We start from the raw sequence: 19,964 nt of genomic DNA, 5'->3' as shown, positions 1-19,964 counted from the left end.
GCACACACCTTTAATACTAGCATTCAGCAGGCAGATCTTTGCGAGTTCAAGGCCAGTCTGGTCTACAGAGCTAGCTCCAGGGCAGCTGGGGCTGTTACACAGAAAAACCAAACTAAAACTAAACCAAACAAACAAAACACCCAGAAAAATAGATAGATAGATAGATAGATAGATAGATAGATATTCAATGATGGTGCTAGAATTATTTTTTGCAAATCGCATTATACATTTCTTCAGATTAGCACTCATTCTATGGGCTAGCACTTAACACTGCATAAGATTATACACATATAGCCTAATAATTACAATCTTTTTATTTGATATTATGTTATATATTTCAGACAATTGCATGAACTATATTAATATGGGTCATATCAATATACTTACATATAAACCTGAATGTGTTCATGCATGTGTGCATATATGTACAGACATATAGCTCTCTTTTCCTAATTAGAATGTGAGCTCCATAGGTCAGGATCTCTGTATCATAACTTAGAACACTGTTCAATGATTCTGAAGTTGCTAGTTGGACACTATTGAGTAAGTTAATTAATAGATACAAATAAGACATCTAAAGCACAAGTGCAGGCCCTCCCCTGGCAGGCTCAATTTTGGCTTTCCAACATCGCATCTACCATCTTATGCCACTTACACAGCAAGCGTTTCGTGTCTGGGTTGGGTGCTGCTAGGCATCTATTCTTACAGCACTGAATAAGACAAGCGGTTTCCTACCAACATGGAATTTACCATCTCTAAGTGAACAGCACTGAATGGCTCAATACTTAGAAGTAATTATGGCAAAGCTGTAGAGGAAAAGGAGCTATGAGAATAGGCAAGGGAGGGCATAAACTGGTATCAAGGAAAGCTAGCACTGAAGGGGCAGAAACCAGTGAATTGTTTTTCCATGGTTCTTGTGGGTAGAGAAGAGAAACACACACATACTTGCTACTTATATCTTCTGACTCTGATGGCCACCTACAGGTGACTTTTAAGTATTTTCTCTCTGGAACACCCATAATTCTATTTCTAGCACAATCACACACATGGAGAAAGCAGGTGGAGGACAAAGAATCACTCAAGGCCGCAGGGATGGTAAGCGCAGAGGAGTGGGGGTTACAGTCCAGGCTGGCCTGAGACTTTGGAGTCAGCAATCTTGGTTCCTAGAACATCACCTCCTCAGGATAAAATTGGCTATGGCCACTGGACAGACCAGCCTTACCATGATAGAGCTTTCTTTGCTCAGAATCCATGCCATTGTTTCCTACTGAGGCCTTTCCTGGTGCTGTCAGCAGGAAGTAAGTCCCTTCTCAGTGTGTCTGGGCACAGCTGATAGGTGAGTCGGGACAGAGAAGCAGCCAGTAGAAAAGAAAAAGGCAGCCAAGGGCACCTTTGGAGAAGACTTCTGGGAGGGAGCATCACAGAATCACACAGAGGGACGCCAGGGGCCCTGGGCATGCATCCTGTGCTGATCTGGGTCTTTGCCCTTAGGCTACACCATCTATTTTCTGATCACTCCTACCTTTGGCTCTACCCCCTGCTGTGGGCCCTGAGGCTGCCCTCTGCCTCAGGCTTGCCAGTTGCTGCAGGCTGGTAGGAGATGAGAGAAAGGAAGGGAAATGAGGCCACAGTATCTAGCCCCTGGCATCCTAGCAGTAAAGCTGCCTCTTCTCAGAGCTTGTTGCTGGTTTCCTCATGTAACATCCTTTCTAGGTTCTGGCAACCCTTCCTGTATCTCTTGGGGGCTATGAGGCATCAACAGAACCAACTGCCAACATCATCCATTGTTTTCTTACACTCTGCCCACAGTTTTATAAATAGACACTTTATTAAAATTGTCTCACATTGTTCTATTTTGAGCATGCCATCTGTTTTCTGCTGGGACCCTGACTTGCAGATTAGCCTACTGCCCTGACAAGCCTCAGAGAAGTGAGGCACTAGAAAGGTGAGGTGCAGTGATGAGAGACAGCATGCAGAGGGACTGGAGGGAACACATGTCTGCAAGGGGAGTGGGCTGGGTGAAGTGAATGAGGCAAGACTGGAAGGTCCGCATTCAGATGAAGATTCCTTTAGGGTAAAAAATGTCAAAAAACACTTCAGTCTACCATGGGCCTAGAATAGTCCCTCTGTTCTTAGGTTTGGGTATCACAAGGAGTGGTAGAGATTCCTTTAGAAAAGTCTGGTCTAAAATATGCATACTTGACATTCCTGGAGCAAGCCCTACTACCCACTGTAGACAGCCCATCCTCAGATCACGCAGGTGTCCCTGGTCTGCACTAGGTGTTACAATTCAAAGCACTCTCATATTTTTACATCTGGTTCTTTTACTCTTCGCACATTGTTTAATGAAAGTCTCATCTCCACTAGGATACAAAATAAAAGCTTTTAGAACATGAGAGTCTGTCATCTTTTAAAACATTGTGAAAGAGCAGCCATTTTCCACCAAGCTTCTTCTGGTCCATCTACTGTAGCACACTTCCAGCTGAAATCCATTTCTGCTGGTGTCTGCTGCCAAAGCAACTGAAAAGGCCTTTATGGACAACTGAAACAGATATGGTAATTTGATAGTCACCTTTTTTTTCCTGCCCTAATAATTACTTTAACGGTCTTCTTCTTGTTTTAATAGATTTTTTTAATAAGGAAATCTTACTTACAAATTTTAATTAGCTTACTGAATATTCACTGCTTTGGAATAAGTAGTTTAATGAGTAAGAGACCTCAGACTACTAACTAGCCTAGCTTCTGCATGGCAGCTTAGGGAAAGCATGCAACCCCCAGAGAGCTCAGTTTGTACGTACAAGCCAGACTCCAGCCTAGGCCCCTGGGATGCAGGAGCCACACTGCTATAGGCAGGAAAAAAAAGGTAACAATCCACTTTTTTCTGTTTTATAGCACATCTCTACCCAATTCCGCCACTCATGAAGGCCTGTGACAGTCCTTGTCAAGTCACTCTGAGCCTCAGTCCCCTTAGCTGTAAGGAGCAGGGCAGTGTTGTCTGTGCTAGACTGTTAACAGACAGGTTCTGTGCACCAACGAGCGTAAAAGGCTTTGGAATATGCTAACAGCATGAATGAAGAAATGAATTCAATGTCATTTAATCTCTACTGTTTCTGGTTCTCTTCTGTTAAAAAAAAATCAACCTTTTGTTACAGTACTTCTCAATAAGATAGCAATGAAGAATAAGTTAACATTTTTCATTCTAAAAACACCTAACATAGAAGATAGACTCAAAATCAGAATCAGGAGAACAATGGAGGCTTTGTGTCTTAGTAACTTCAATAATCCATGTGGGTTAGCTCTACTCCAAGTAAAAGTATATTAACATATGCTCCACTAATTAAGAATATGTGACAACTTAAGTATGAGTCTTGGTGCATGTGCAATTCACAATAACAGATTTTTGTGACTCTTCGGGTTACTGTGTGAAAGGGAATCCAGCTTCTCAGTTGAACTGAGCCTCAGAACAGGAGGCTGCACTGGTCCAGCTGAATTCTACTCTGAGGACTTGCATTACAGCATGCCACTGTGAATTATGGAGGACGGCTATGGGTTTTGTCTCCACTCTCCTATCGATTTATGTTTCTACATGTGAGCTTTGAGAGCTATGGCACAAATAAACTTAATACATACAAGAAGACATTTTTACTCTCTTCTCCAAAACTTCTCTCCCAAACCTTTCCCCATTGTTCTTAATAGCCCCCTGACGCTCAGGATAAAAATGTCAGCAGACCCTGCAGGCTGTCTCCTCACAGTACATCCAGACCCCGCCCAGCTCATCATGTCCACCACTGACACTCTGGTCTAAGTGACTGTCATCTTCTGCCTGGGTCACTACAGAGGCATGTGGACTGCCGTCTGCTTCCACTCACCCCCATGATGTTTTCAGTTACAGCCACTATGACAATCCTGTTAGAACACAAGCAACAGTGTCACTCTTCTGTTTCTCCTCTCACTCAGAGTAAAGCTGCAGTCATCCCCACTGCCTAGCAGCCATGGGGACACCATGGACTCTCTAGTGGCTTCTTGGACTCCCCTTGGCTCAGGCTGCTGTGGCCTCTGCTGATGTATTCCTCATCAGCTGCACAGTGTCCAGCTCTCCAACTCTACAAAGACTTCTCAGGAGGTGGCTTCCTTCACCTACTAAGCAGAACCCATGATCTCCCTCTTTGATGTTTCTCCATAGCGTCTACACCTATTGTTTTCTAAGTTGCTATCCTCTTCATTTTTCCCACAAACACTTACATAATCTCAAGAGCAGGTTTGTTGTCGTGGTGCATGCATGAACACACCCAGGGACCCAATAGTCAGATCAGGAAGCGTTGCTTCCCTCTCAACTCACTACTCCCCCAAAGGCACCTGCTGCCCTCACTTCCAGCACCTAAGGGCCTGTTTCTGAGCTTGTTACGAATAGAACCACGATTCTCTAGCATTGTGGAGGTATAGAGAGCTGTCATTCATTTTCACTGCTGAATCACAGTGCAAATAAACCACACCGACTCCCCATTTCCCCGTGTATGGACATCTGCACCATGGCTTGGCAGTCATGACTGTCATTAACATGGACGTTCCAGTATGAATCTTTCTCTATACATAGTTCTATTAAGTAAGGTCAAGTACCGGTTGAACAGTTGAAAAAGACTTCCTTGAGTTTTTTTTTTTCCAAGGCAAGGTCTTACTGTGCAGATCTGCCTAGCCTCTAACTCAGAGACATCCACCTGCTTCTGCCTGAGTGCTAGAAACACCACCATGCCTGGCTTTCTTAATCTATACACATAGGTTCATAATAAATGCTAATTAAGTCAGTACCTGCAAACTCGCCATTCAAATGGAAACATACATTGTTAATTCCAGTGAAGTGCTTTGAATATTCCTTCCTGATCCCACTCAGTTAACTCTTCCTTTTGTCAGTCTCCCTTCTTGTTGTACCTGATCACGTGTGTCTCCACTTCTGACCTCACTCTGTAAATTCTATAATTTACATTTTCACTTGACATGTTGTTTCTGGGACACACTGGAACTGACACATATTAAAACTCATCCTCCCACTGGTGTAGGGGCACCACTATGGGAATTCACTGTGTTTACCCATTTTTCTAGGCAAATGAACACCTGTCTACTTCAAGTTTTCAGATACTTCAGTGTTGCTGGCAATACTCTTTTAGATGAGAGGTTTTCCAGGGCAGTTTCATCTAGATATGAAACTGTGGGTTGACTGGAATGGGCATTTCTGAAGTGGATACAATAACCTGTCCTCTGATAACTCCCTACACACAAGCTTAGAACCCTTGGCATGGTTAGACCTGACTTTTTGCCAAAGTATAATGTTAAGTCACTGTACTTTTTCAGTTATGTTTTCCTGATTGTTATTGAGAATGGGGATGTTTTCATTTAATTGACCACTTGTATAGTCTCTGGCATCACTAAGGCCTTTCCCACTTTTCAAGTTGGTTGTAGCTGGGAAGGTACAGAGACTGAATGACCCTTTCCTTATTAATTTACAGGAGGTCCTCATATACTGCGACTGCATGTATGGTTTACCAAGCCTGGCTCTTATTTGATTCTTAATTATTAAAGTACTTGCAGAAATAATAATAATAAAATTTCAGCTATATATTCAATATCAAAAATTGTTCTTGTCATCTGTTTTCTATACTTTAAGGTATGCTCTGATGTCTGAGTATAACTGTGTTTCAGTATAATTCTGCTTTATACCACACCATTCTCTTTTCAGGACAGATGATCTGTTAGATCTGAAACAGAATTTCTTTGCTAAGGTCTGGAGAGATGGGTCAGTGGTTAAAGCACTGGCTGCTCTTCCAGAGGACCCAGGTTTGACTCTCAGCACCCACCTGTGGTTCATAATTGTCTGTAATTCTAGTTTCAGGGGAATCTGATGACCCCTTCTGTCCTGTGTGGGTACCATGTATGCACATGGTACACAGACACACGTGAAGGAAAACACCCATATAAAATGAAAAAAGATTAATATTTGCTTTCACTTCTCATGAACTTGAACTCAAAACTATAAGAAGAGAAACCAATGTTTTAAACAGAATAGCCATTTCATCCACTTCAGAGATATGGGAAAAGGGATTTGCAGGAAAGTTAATTTTTAGACAGGAAGTAGGTGAATTTGAATGAATACACATACCAACTGCTGAATGTCTATGATGAAGAGAAGTCAGGAGTTGTCTTAGGCAGGTGAACATTTCTATGTTATTTCTGTCTCTTCACCCTTTCCTCAAAAATTCCTAGGAGGATTTCAAAATGTAACCTATAGCAAAATAAATGGTGTGGCCAGGTCTGAGGGTGAACATCTGTAGCCACAACTACTAGATGGAAGTGTGAGGATCACTGTATCTACAAGTTCAAGGACAGCCTAAGAAAGACAGCAAAATTTCATTCCAAATAAAAACAAGAACACAAAAACCAGGTATGAACCTGCAAAATGTTCAGTGGGTAAAGGTACTTGATGGGTTCTGGAGCCTTCATGGTGGAGAGAACTAACCCATGCATGTGCGGTTGCACACTGCACACCCACACCCCCTCCCACACATAAACAAATACATAGTTAAAAAGAAGTCAGGTGTGGGGACACATGCCTAGATCTCCACATGGAGGTATGGGCAGGAGGTAGCAGCAAATGCCAGCCTGGCCAGGCCGTCCTGAAAAATGCTGTTTCCATTCTTCCCAAAGTGCAAATGAATGAACTAAACAACTTGTTACATGGGCTACTAGTCTGCTTTAGAAGTGAAATCTGACAGAAGAAATCCTTTATTGCTAATTCCCAAGTATATGCTATGTCCTAGAACTACATATTACAGCTATCAAAAATCTGGATTATAGAGCTTTTGAAAAGGATACAATGTATGCTATTCCCTAGTGTTAGATACACTGTTAAGAAGTTACAAACAAAGGGTGGGAGTTCTTAGAAACACACCTTAAAGGACACAACATTCAAGCAGGAAAGCAGAGCCGGCTGTCAGCTGGCTCAGCATGTGAGCCCTTCAATTAGCATTTGGGGACATGCACGGTGCTGTTTAATCTTTATGCTCAGCTTGGCTAGGTTTAGAGTCACCTACGAGTCTCACCAGGGACTGTCTGTGAGGTCATTTTCAGAGAAGTTTAATGGAGGAGTAAAGCCCACCTTGAATATGAACTGCACCAATTCATGACCCAGAGTCCCAAAGTGAATTTAAAAGAGCAAGACACAACAGGGATCAAAGTTCATTTCTCCCTGCTTCCTGACTGTGAACATAATATAACCCACAGCCACAAGCTCCCACCACCAAGCCTCCCTGCCAAGAAGGACAATATCCTCAAACTGTGGCCAAAATAAGCCCTTCCTCCCTTACGTTGTCCCTATCAGTTATTTGGTCAGAACAACAAGATCAGCAACTCAAACACCCAAGCCCCAGAAAACTCACCTCAAATTGAAACACTTTTGGTTTGCTCTTTTCCTGGAACCTAGCACATTATACTCAGGGTTTCAAGTGGCAGCCAGTGCTACATAGCCTGGACAGAGGCATTTTCTATTAGACATAACTTTGTACCTGGAAATCCAAATCAATTGCATCACATTTGAAACTGGCTATCCTGAAGGTTCAAGTTCTAGCCCTACAATCCAACTCCTGAAAGTTGTTCTCCCATCTCCACACACACAGCAGTACATACAAGCCTGAAAACACACTAAATAAAACATTTTAAAAAGAAACTGGGCGGGACATTGGTGGTGCACACCTTTAATCCCAGCACTCGGGAGGCAGAGGCAGGCAGATCTCTGTGAGTTCAAGGCCAGCCTGGTCTACAGAGTGAGTCCAGGACAGCCTCCAAAACAATACAGAGAAACCCTGTCTCAGGAAAAGGAAAAAAAAAGAAAGAAAGAAAGAAAGAAAGAAAGAAAGAAAGAAAGAAACTGGGCAGGGATCAAAATATACCACAATTTAATAAGCAAAGGAAATCAAGGAATGAAATCCTAATTACAAATCAAAGTTGCTCTGGAAACAACATTAAAAATTTTTGTTTTAAAAATCCAGCCTACGGTAAGGAGTGGTGGCCCCAAGTCTATAATCCTAGCAGTAATGGAGGCAGAGGCAAGCAGATCTTAGTGAGTTACATCTAGGTCAGCCAGGGCTACACAATGAGATCCTGTCTCAAAAAACAACAACACAACAAAATCAGTATAAACTCAGGCTATTATATTCTCTATCTCTTTCTCCCCTTTCTCTCCCTCTCTCTCTCTTTTGTTTTTTTCAAGACAGGGTTTCTTGTTTAATAGCATCAGCTGTCATGGAACTAGCTCTATAGACCAGGCTGGCTTCAAACACAAAGAGCTCCAACTACCTCTGCCTTCTGAGTGCTGGGGTTAAAGGCGTGTGCCACCAATGCCCAGTTATTTTCTCTTAAATAACAATCACATAAGACAATAATAGAAGACCTTCGTTAGAATCCAAAGGGGATTTTCTTATGTCTTGGGTTCAAGTGTATAGGAGAAATACAATTGTGGTATGGCAGGATGTGGTGGTCTGAATGCGAATGGGTCCCCCAGGCTCATGTTTGAATGTTTGGTTCCCCGTTGATAGAACCTTTTAAGAAGGAATAGGAGGTATGGCTTTGTTGATGGAGGTGTTACTTGGGATGGGCTTTGAGAGATCAGACTTTCTCTCCCTACCTGTGGCTTATGGATGAGAGTGTAAAGCTCTTGGCCGCTGCTCCAGTGCTGTGTCTGTCTGTTCCTGCCATGATGATCATGGACTGACCCTCTAAAACTCTAAGCAAGCCCTGAATTAAGTGCCTTCTTCTCTAAGAGTTGCCTCGGCCATGGCATCTCTTCAGAGCAATGGGACAGTAACTAAGGCACAGAATAATGTATTTAATATGTAGCTGGAGTATATTTTTTTAGAATTCTGATCATTGGTCCCTACTGAACACCGAACTTTTGGAAGAGTTAGCATTTCTTTCTTTTCTTTTTTGTTTTTTTTGGGGGGAGGGGTGTGTTCAAGACAAGGTTTCATAGTATAACCCTGGCTGTCCTGAAGCTCACTCTGTAGACCAGGCTGGCCTTGAATTCACAGAGATTGGCCTAACTCTGCCTCTCTAGTGCTGGGATTAAATGCATGCACCACCAATGCCTGGCAAGTTAGCTTTTCCTTAAGCTCCACCTTGCTAAAACTGGTACACTATTACTGTTCATTCCAAAAAAGCATAGCTTACATGGCAACCTATAAACAAAAATGTGAAAATCTGGATAAAATTTTATTTTAGGGATAATTCCAGTTAGATATTTACTGATATTCAGTTACCACATCTGGATGGGTTCTAGAATCCTCAAGGGAACAGCAAAATCAGAAGATGCTCCAGTTACTTGAATGGCTTAGTATTTGCATTTCACCTACACATACCCTCCTGTATATTGAAATCATCTCCACAGTATTTATAAAATCTAATAAAATATATATTCTATGTAAATAATTACTGTATTATTTAGCAAATAATCACAAGTCTATACACTGCTTTTCAATGGATAAAGGAGGAATATATATTTTTAAGTTAATCAACTAACTAATTATTTTATGTGTATGGATTTTTTGCCTGGATACATGTCTGTGCATGAAGTGCCTGCCTGGAACCCACAGACCATAAAATGACATTGGATCCCCTGGGATTGGAGTTACAGATAGTTATGAGCAGTCCCGTGGGTGCTGGGAACTAAACCCAGATCCTCTAGAAGATCAGCAACTGTTGAGACATCTTTCCAGCCTTGAAGAAGACTATATATATTTTTTTGTAATTTAAAATTTTTAATTTTAAAAAGTTGTAAGTTCAACAATAAGGAAACTATGAAGCAATTATGACATACCCAAAATTGGACTTACTAAGGCAGGCAAACATTCTCAAACATTCCTTGATAATTTGCAAATTTTCTTGAGATAAAATATGAAATGAAATCTTCATGGTTCCACACCACAGAAACAACATGATGCTTTCAACCTCTGATACACACACATACACACACACACACTATATATGTATATATATACATATATATATAGTGTGTGTGTGTATATATATAAAGATACAGTTATTTGTGTATTTTTTTATTTGTGTATTGTTGAAATGTCTCAAACTGCAATACAACTTTGAGTAAGAAGGAAGAAAGGAAAGAAATCCACAGGATCCCAACATCACAGCACAACCTCCTACAAGTGGCTCCCTGAGTTCCTTGAGGCGTTCACTCAAGAGTTTTATTTCCTTTTGCAACAAATACACTGATTTTTGTTGAAGCAGTTTAGGTCAGCCATCTAGGTCAGGAAGCTAGGCCTACTCAACACCTATAGGAAAGTGATCATGCCTCTCCCCATGGCAGACTGACACTGGAGACCAGAAGATAGATAGAATCTTCTTCACTCCTCATCAGTTACTGATTTCAAAAAATTACCTAAGCTTTGACTCCTTGAATTAATTGAGGGAATATGTAAATTCTAAAATAGCTTCTCTGAAGATGACCATTTGGCTATGACATCAGATGAGGCCCTGGAGGAGCAGGTGTCCCACATCCCAGGAAAGCACAGCCCCGTATGGTCCCTCACCTGTGACACTGTGATGCTGCATTTCTTGGCCAGCTCCTCTTTGGCTTCTTCACTGGGGTAGGGGTTGCTGAGGTGTGAGTAAAAATACTCATTCAAGATTTCTGTGGCCTGTTTACTGAAGTTCCGCCTTTTCCGTCTATGACAAAAACAGGGAGGAGAAAGTAAGTCACAACTCTCAGTGTTACCCAAAGGAATAATTCTTTAGGACCAAAAGAAATGGGGCTTCTAATTCATTAGCATGAGAGCTACACAAGACTCCAGGCAGTCTCTGAAGCATGGCCCAGGCCTGTCTAGCTACAGTGTCACTCAGAAAAGTATAGAAATATGAAGTACAATTCACCTCATTCTTTATTCAAGACCTAATGTAAGTCTGGTGGTGGTAGTGCCTGCCTTTAATCCCAGCACTCAGGAGGCAGAGGGAGGTGAATCACTTGATTTCCAGGTCATCCTGGTCTACAGAGGAAGTTCCAGGACAGCTATGGCTATAAAGAGAAATCCTGTCTCAAAAAAAAAAAAAGACTTAATATGTTCTAGGTTTTAAATGAAAACACACGGGGAATGAAACAGACATGTTCTAGAGAATTTACAGGCACCTGGAGATCAGGAAGAGGGTAGGAAGGCATTAAATAAGAATACAGAAATCAGGTGGACAGTGGTGGCAAACACCTTTAATCCCAGCATTGAGAGGCAGAGGCAGGCAGATCTCTGAGCTTGAGGCCAGCCTGGTCTACAGAGCGAGTTCCAGGACAGCCAAGGCTATATAGGCTTAACTTATCTCAAAGATTAACCCAAAAAGGACACAAAAGTCGGTAGGCTTGCATCCCAGTGACCATACAAAGTAACATAAAGAAAAAGCATGAGGTGAAATGACAATGTGTAACAGCAACGCAGGACACATGCTAAAGACCCAGGAATGATTTCCCTGAGGACAGCAATCTGAGATCTGGAAATGTGTGGGAGTTAGGCAAAGAGCAGAGACAAACAGGAGTGGGCAGGGGGAAAGGACTTTGAGATGCAAAAGAACTTAGTCTAAAGGGCTAGAAGAAGCTAGGGCAGCTCACAAAGTTAGGGAACCTGGGAGACTGACTTCGTGTAAGAGGAGGGGGTGTGAACCTCACTAGCTATCCTAGGCTTCAGTCTAAGTGCAACAGGAAGCTGTGGCGGTTTTAAGCTTTCCTGTTTCTTAAACAATTATTTTTACATTTGCTTATTTAATGTGAGTGTACTCACATTTGCATTTGTATGAATGATATATGTGTAGAGGTACACATGTGGCACTCAGAGGACAACTTGTAGGAGTTGGTTCTCTCCTTCCACAATGTAAGTTCCAGGACTCCAACTTAGATTGTCAAGCGTGTCAAGAATTTTAACCCACTGAGCTCTATCATTTGTCTCACTTTTCTCCCTCCCTCCCTCCCTCCCTCCCTCCCGCCCTCCCTCCCTTTCCTTCCGTCCTTAATTCCTTTTTGTTGTTTTTTGTTTTTGTTTTTTAAGACAGGGTTTCTTTGTGTAGTGCTGGCTGTCCTGGAACTTGCTCTATAGACCAGGCTGGCCTTGAACTCAGGGATTCCCCCTACCTCTGCCTCCCTAGTGCTAGAATTAAAGGTGTGTTCCACCCCCACCACTACCAGTTTCCACTTTCCATATCTTTTTGTTTTGTTTGTTTGTTGACACAGGGTCTCACTATGTAGCCTTGGCTGGCTGAGAACTTGCTATATAGACCAGGCTGGCTTTGAACTCATAGAGATCTGCCTGCTTCTGCCTCCTGGGTGTTGAGATTATAGGCTTGCACCACAGTTTTCATGTTTTTAAAGGTCACTCTGACACTAAGAACAGTTGGAAGAGGGCACAAAAGGAAACGCAGAGACTATTGAAGATTGGGCTTCACCGGTCAAGTTGGAGGCGATGGTAAGCTGGAACATGGTGAGGGCCACAGAAATAAGATTCAGGAGCCACTTAGAAGGCAGCTACAGTAGGAACTGATGGGGCAGCACAGGAGTGAGACATGGAGAGAAGAGGAGGAAAAAATATATACCAAGAAGGATTTGTGGCATTTTCCACTTAAGCAACTGCCTGGACTCTGCTACAAGGCCCTCCCTCATAACTGCCTGGACTCCTCTGCTACAAGCTCCTCACAAAGGAAGGAGCACAATTTGCTGTTTTAGCTGGAGGGTGTGTGTGTGGGGCAAATATCTGAAAACCAAATATTTATTTACAACATATTCTGGGTAGCAAAAACATTGCTTATATTTGGTGGCTATTATTTCTGTTTTGAAGAATTCTTGCCTGAAAACGAACATCTGTCAGATTTCACTTTAGATTAGCTATTCCGTAACTGGAAAACTCTTCTTAATGTTTGCTTCCAAATCATCTTAATGACTTCCTCAACTACACTCCACAAAGCAGGTGGGAGGTATGATCAGCTGGTGACCTCGGTATCACTAACGTGGCAGTTAGGTACAGCCTGGCAGGCACAGCACTCAGTCAGGGAGCAGTCAATGTAGGTTTGATAAAAAACATCACAGGCTTCTGTTCTTAAGTGTCTTAACTCCACGGAAGGGGAAGAGGGGAGCTTCAGGATCTCTCTGGTGATGAAAAGGGCAGAGAGAGGGGAACTAGAAGAAAGGAAGAGAAACCCGCTGAGAAGAAGAATTCATATTTTGCAGGAATCAGATGTGGCTTGAAAAGAAAGACAAAACACTGAGGTGGGGTCACTGCAGAAGTGCATCTGCTGAGCAAGAGGTGGGGCAAGCAGGCTGAGAAGATCTAGAATCAGCACTAACATATCAAGTCAAAGGCATTTCCTGTTGAGAGCTCACAGGAATGACCTGCACATAAACCGACTTCTGCACCTGTAGGTGGAAAACTGGGGGATCAGCCACTCCAGGCTTCTCTGTCAGAAGACACCAACGAGTTGATGCTGAGTGACAGCCCTCTCAGATACCACACTGTCTACTCTAACCTTTCCCTCACCCCCAGAGACAAGGCCAGGGTCAAAGAGAATAAATGACAGGCGGGCATTTGTTTGGGCAATAGGAAAATGTAAAGGGAGGAAGGAGGAGAAAACCTCCATGAAGTAAAGCTGGACTCAGGTTTTGTCCTGGAGAAGCTTTGGCAAACAATCAAAACACACCAGAGAACAAACTAGCTCCATACGAATTACAGCCTGGGGACAGCAGCCACACACACAAGCTTATTCCTGAAAGTTTTACACTGCACACACTTCAGGTTGCCTAATCAACATGGTCTTCTGGAAAGGCACACTAGCTAGGAATGGCCTGTATGGGTAGGCATGCAGGCCCGGAGCACATGTTTGGTTTCCTAGCACAGAGGGCTCATGAGGGACTGAATCATGGGGTCTGCATTCACTGGGAGGTACACAGAGGATGGTTCTGTGCTTTCTTATTCTTTAGGAAAACCTCCTATAGAAAATGCCCAGTAAGCATATGTCCTGTGTTTCACTCCCTCAGGGTGCCACACTCTAAACGCTGTGCCTCAGAACAGTGTGCACACAGTCAGCCCCAGGGCTGTGTGTCCCAGCACCACCACTGGGGTAGGGGTGAGGAAGCAGGCACAGACAGTGGCACCCCCTCCCAGCTTTGCCCCTCTCTCATTCTAGCACTGCCCATTCAAGGTCATGATGTACCTATTCTTTGTGGAAGAAAAGGAAATCACTAGTGTATATAGTTATGAACGCAGTTACATAAAAACCAAACACACATGCAGTCAAGAACAGGAAAGCATCCACAGGGATGAACAGAGAGTGTGTTAGCCACGAAGACGTATGCTTTAAATATTCTGTGTGTTAATAAAATGCTCAAATTTGAGAAAATTTAACATTTGTTTTCTGATGTCATCTCCCAAACTCTGACTTCAGTTGTTGAAAGTATTAATAAAAATACTCATTCATATGATCAAAATACTTGAGATTCTCAAAATAATAATAAAAATATTATTAAATCAAACAAACAAAAACTGGTAGGTAGGGCTAGAGATTGCTCAACAGTTAACAGTGCTCATTGCTGGTACAAAAGACACAAGTTCAGTTCCCAGCATCCATCAGGCTCAGAACCTCCTGTAACTCCAGCTCTGGAGGATCTGACACCCTCTTCTGCACTCCATAGACACTACATATATACACCACACACACACACACACACACATCATTTTAAAAATGAAAATATATGCCCACTTACACAAAACCACATTTGGACATGAATATATATAATAAAAATAAAAATATTTAAATCTCCCATTTAAAAATTTAAGGTTGCAAAAACTTTACTGTGTTAATGAAAGTGAGCTTTAAAAAACACCTTTTTTTTTAAAAATAGGAGCACAAGTCACAGTCATTTGTGGAAAAAAAGTATGCCATGTTTTCAAATATAATTATGTAATATTTTTCCTTGATATATTTCTAATGAAATATCTTTAAAATATCCATAAAATAAAAAGTCAGCATTCATATGGCCCATCAATCAATTAGGTTATATAGTTGATGACATGAGGAAGATACTTGCTGTCATTTTGACTTTCAATGACTCTGTGGCCCGGCTGTGTGTGTGTGTGTGTGTGTGTATGTGTGTGCGCGCGCGTGTGCGTGTGCACATGCATGCGCACGTGCGAGTGTGCAGTGGTGTGGGGGGGGTGCACAAGGTCGAGAGAGGAGGGGTGTCATGAAAAACTGCAAGAAAGGGGAGTAAAAAGTAGCCCATTCTGAGAAGTAACCCATGGAAGACCATTCAAAGTCAAAAGATCAAATATAGAACACCCTCTTCACAGGGTCTCATCTGAGTTATCATCCTATTACAGTCACTGGATCATCACACAGGATACTATCTGATAGTGTATGTGATACCTGCTTATTATCTGTCTGCTCAAGTAAAAATGCAAGCTAAACTGGTACAAATATTTGCTTGCCTGGTTAACTGCCCTACAGCACAAAGGAGTAACTGAAGAAAAAAGAAGGGAAGGGTTGGGGAGCAAGCTATAATGCAAACTAGTGAGAATAATTAAAATACTAATACATAAACTAAGAGTCCGGGAGTTGTGGTGAATGCCTTTAATCCCAGCATTGGGAGACAGAGGCAGGCAGATCTCTGTTTGAATCTGATCTACAAAAAACAGTTCCAGGCAGCAAGGGCTACACAGTAAGACCTTGTCTCAAAATAACAATAAAGAGCAAACAAATGAAAAAGCAGAAGGAAATACATTAAAACATTTGCAAGGCTTTTTTTTAGAACAAAATTATGGATGCCCCTCTCTTGTAGTTCATGCATTTTCTAGACTTTCTACAATGATCTTGGTATTTTAAACCTAGAAACAATAAAAACAGTAAAGGGTGGTGACACCAGCTAGAGTCCCAGTTCCTCTTGAGTCTGAGGCAGGACAATCAGGCAACTGAGACAATCTCAAAGTAACAACTGTCAATGGGGCTGAGGGTGTAGCTCATTGGTACAAAGCCTGCCTGTCATGTACAAGAGCCTGTGTTCTATCCTCAGCATAAAACAAACAAAATCTTTACAACAGCAAAGAACAAGCCACACACAGAGAGCCTCAAACACCAACAGAAGTGCTTACGTGAGTTAACCAGCAACGACAAACTGTAGTCTTGTTTTATTTACTTATTTATTTTATCTGTCTTTTGGTATCAGGATAAAGCTCAGCCTTATGCATGCTAAGATTTACAACAACTGTACTGTACCCCAAATCCAACAGGCTACCACAGTTTTATCAAAGCATGGGGCAGTGGTACTGAGGGTAAGGGGTGATGAGAGAGCCTGGGAAGGAGAGGCTTCTGGGAAAAGGTTTTATGCTAGTTTAGGTACAAAAGGATGAACAGGAATCAGTAGACCAATTAAGAGGAAAGCAAAAAGCCAGTATGAGAGACACCAAAAGAAGACTGAGAATCCTGGTAACCAGTTCAGCAGGATCAGGGGATACAAAATTTTGCTCAATTAGGAAAACAGCATATAATTAGGTGGAAAATATCTCCCGCTTGAATCTTAGACAGGTCTGACATACAGATGTTCACACTCTCAGTTTTCTAGCTAAAACACTGCCTCACATATCTTTGCTACTATTGTTAGATTTAGATGAAAATGATGGTTTCTGTCAGAATCCAAGGGGAGAAGAAAACAAGATAAAATAGAAATTCCTTTCCAAAGCTGGACAGACCCCTGACTTGAGAAATGTCCCAGAGGTATCTTCACGGTGTGTACGAAATCCTTGACAGTTCTGTGTCATTCAGCAGGTCACCATACACAATTAAATACCACATACAATGCATTAACCCGCTCTACACAGGGACACTAGAAGGCTTTCTCACTTTGCCTTATAGAGACTGGTGTTTTATGGTAATGAGATCAATCAAATAGGGCTGTTTCTCAGGAGTATCACCATGTCCAAGTGTTTTCAGACAGTATACACAACTAAGGTAAATATTAAATTCTTAGAGGGGCTGGAGAGATGGCTTAGCAGTTGAGAGCACTTGATGCTCTTGCAAGGTACCTGACTACAGTTCCCAGCACCCACATGGTGACTCACAACTGCCCCCAACTCCACTTCCAGGACCTAATGCCCTCTTCTGAGCATTATGAGCTCCTTCACACATTGATGCACAGACACAGGCAGGCAGACAGGTAAAACACCCATATACAGAAAATAAAAATAATCTTTAAAAAAATCATTAAAAACAAACCTTCATTTAAGCAGAGTTTTCCTTAAAAGCTTTTGGTGTCAGAATGGAAAGGATGTAATTAGTCCTCAAGCCTCTAGCAGCCGCACTAACCAGACTTATTTCCAGAGTCACTCAATCGGAAGCTACCCCAGTTACATTTCCAGGACAAGAAAAGGCTGTCTGACACATGGCTACCACAAGGTGAATCACCTGTCTACTCATATAGCCAAAGTGAAGAAGAATCTAAGATCAACCAGCCAGTTTCTCTGAAAACATAGAAGGAGTGAAGGGGGAAGACCATGCAGAAGACTCATGGCCTCACATACCTGGCATCAAGGAACCTTGATCTTAAAATCATAACTGCTTCACACGTGCTTTGCTTGAGCTGCATCTGAATGGAGCTAAATTTCCGATGGATTATGCCCACCATCCTTTCAATCTCTTTCGGGGAAATGGGACGCGTTCTACTCTGTTCTCGGAGAAGGTTCATCACATGAGTTGTGAATTCATTACATGCCTGTAACAGGAAAAAAACACTCCTTAGGAAACTGAAACTTTGTATTACCACACCCAGACATTCACCCATCTAATTCCCACCTCCTTAGCAATAGCCAGTAACACTAGCAGTGAGTAGGGGCAGTGTGAATGAGGCACTGAGGAAGTAGTGGTGGCATAGCTAAAACAGCAGATTTCTGAAACCGAATGGCCAGCCATGCAAAGGACCAGACCCTAACTGCCCTTCCCATCTGGTCCTGCTCCATGTCCAAATGATGTTTCCCATCGGAATGTACTGACTGCTGTCTCCTACCGAATGCATGCACATGGTTAATACTAAATGCCTCCTAGTTTCTCTAGGGCTTTGTGTTTACTCAACTAATGTTTACTGTAGGATCACGACGTTAAAACCCTTCCAGAGCTGCTAGGGACACAGAAATAAGCAAGAGCTGGCCTCAGAGACGAGGTGCAATGTTCTTGTCACATACAGAAACCAGTGTGAAGGGTTATGGGAAGATGGTGATAAGTGTTCACTAATTCCAGAGGAGGAGGACCACCCAGGAGCTTCATGGTGGAAGTGATGCTTGGACTCTAGAGAATGGGAATGATTTTTGCAGATGAAGACAGTGATTAGAAGAGCACAGGTATAAAGGCCTAAAAATGCAGCATGTGTGGAGTTCAGAAGAGTGGTGGCAGAGAACAGGAGGACTAACAGACTCTGATCTAAATAAGCACACAAGCCTGTACACCAAGCATCCTCACACCAACAGGTCCGTTATCCACAGTGCAGGCCTCAGGGAACAAAAGCCGCCCATGGAAAGCATCTCAGTTCTTCAGGGGAGAGGCAGCAAGAGACCAGGAATACAAACTGAGTCTGGAACATTTTAGCTAGCAATCCTCAGACACCATCTCTTTTAGTTCCCTACACTGTAGTACACCTACAATGCTGTGTAAATGGGCCTACCCTGCAATCTAGTACTCCAGGAAAATAAACAGGGTTGTGCCCTCAATAAAAAAAACACCTTCTATCTTATGGAAAACACATTGTGAAGCTGTGGTAACGTTCACCTCCCTTAATACCACCCATTTGAGCAATGGTTTTTCTACCTGCTCACTGAAGAACTAACCTTGCACTCATTTAAGCTTTGCCTCACACTTTCTAAGCGTTGCCCACCAGTCATTTGAAGTATCTTTCAAATGTTTTAAAATGTGAGGACTTCTTTTTTTTGTGAGTAGTGGCCCAAGTTTTAAGACTCTCCAGAGTGAAATTATACAATATACATCGTAGACATCTAGTAAATACCTATAGGTTGGTAGACTTTAATACCACAACTCAAGACTGAGAATTAGGCTAGCTAACATCCATAAACCCAGCAGCCTTCACCATAAGCAAAGGCATCTAAATTGCAGCCCTGGGAGAGGCCTAGGATAAGACTGTTAGGAACTTCCTGGAACTCACATGCAAGCTGTGTGCACTTGTGTATTTCTGAGAAGACTGTAGGTTTGGTCTGCTTTCTTTTTAGAATCAGAGGTAGTCTATAAGTTTTAAAAGGTCAGTAATTATCCTGATATTCAAGACAGTAAAATATTAAGGAATTCTGTAGATTAAAAAACAGTTCTTAGGCTGGGCATGGTAGTGCATGCCTTTAATCTCAGCATTCAGGAGGCAGAGGCAGAGGTAGAAGCAGATAGATCTCCATGAGTTTGAGATAGCCTAGACTACAAAGTGAATTCTAGGCCAGCCTAGGCTACAAAGTGAGCACCTGCCTCAAAAAGGAAATAAAACCAAAACAAAAAAGAAACAGAAGGTTTTCTGTCTTTAAGGAAACCAAACTTTTAAAAAGAATTTAAGATTTCACCATTACACTATCAATCTGGGTTTACACCAAGCTGAAAGCAAGGGGCCACGTGGTCAAGATATATATATATATATATATATCCCTGTACTTTCCCTAAGGGGATGCTTATATCATTTCCAAATTGTATAATATGACAACCTCAGTTTTTCTCATATGTAAAATTAAAAATGTTGAACTATTTCTCACAGGATTAGCAATTCTATAGTTCCATAGAATGTTAACAGATAGTCCAAATGTACAGTATGTTTGGAAACTGATGAGCTAACTGAAGCTGGGTTAGCTCCTGGGTGTTTCTATGCCAACATATGTGCACACACTGAATCCCTAAGGACAGTCTTTCTA

The 19,964-nt window shown here is 42.1% G+C and overlaps 1 protein-coding gene across 3 annotated transcripts in view; it reads right to left on the bottom strand.

Moving 5' to 3' along the window:
* The window catches only part of Pbx3 (PBX homeobox 3), a 189,729-nt gene that overhangs the window by 20,588 nt on the left and 149,177 nt on the right, over positions 1-19,964 (bottom strand). For all 3 annotated transcript variants that reach the window (XM_040735723.1, XM_040735726.1, XM_040735725.1), the window contains exons 4-5: positions 17,595-17,785; positions 10,590-10,725 (exon numbers count right to left, since the gene is read on the bottom strand). In XM_040735723.1, the coding sequence (XP_040591657.1) occupies positions 10,590-10,725; positions 17,595-17,785 (327 nt within the window). The remainder of the gene's footprint in view (positions 1-10,589; positions 10,726-17,594; positions 17,786-19,964) is intronic.

Source organism: Mesocricetus auratus, unplaced genomic scaffold (genome assembly GCF_017639785.1).
Source record: "Mesocricetus auratus isolate SY011 unplaced genomic scaffold, BCM_Maur_2.0 Super-Scaffold_100047, whole genome shotgun sequence".
NCBI classification, from domain to species: domain Eukaryota; kingdom Metazoa; phylum Chordata; class Mammalia; order Rodentia; family Cricetidae; genus Mesocricetus; species Mesocricetus auratus.
Note: the sequence above shows the minus strand (reverse complement) of the source record. Positions and strands in the feature narration are given on the sequence as shown.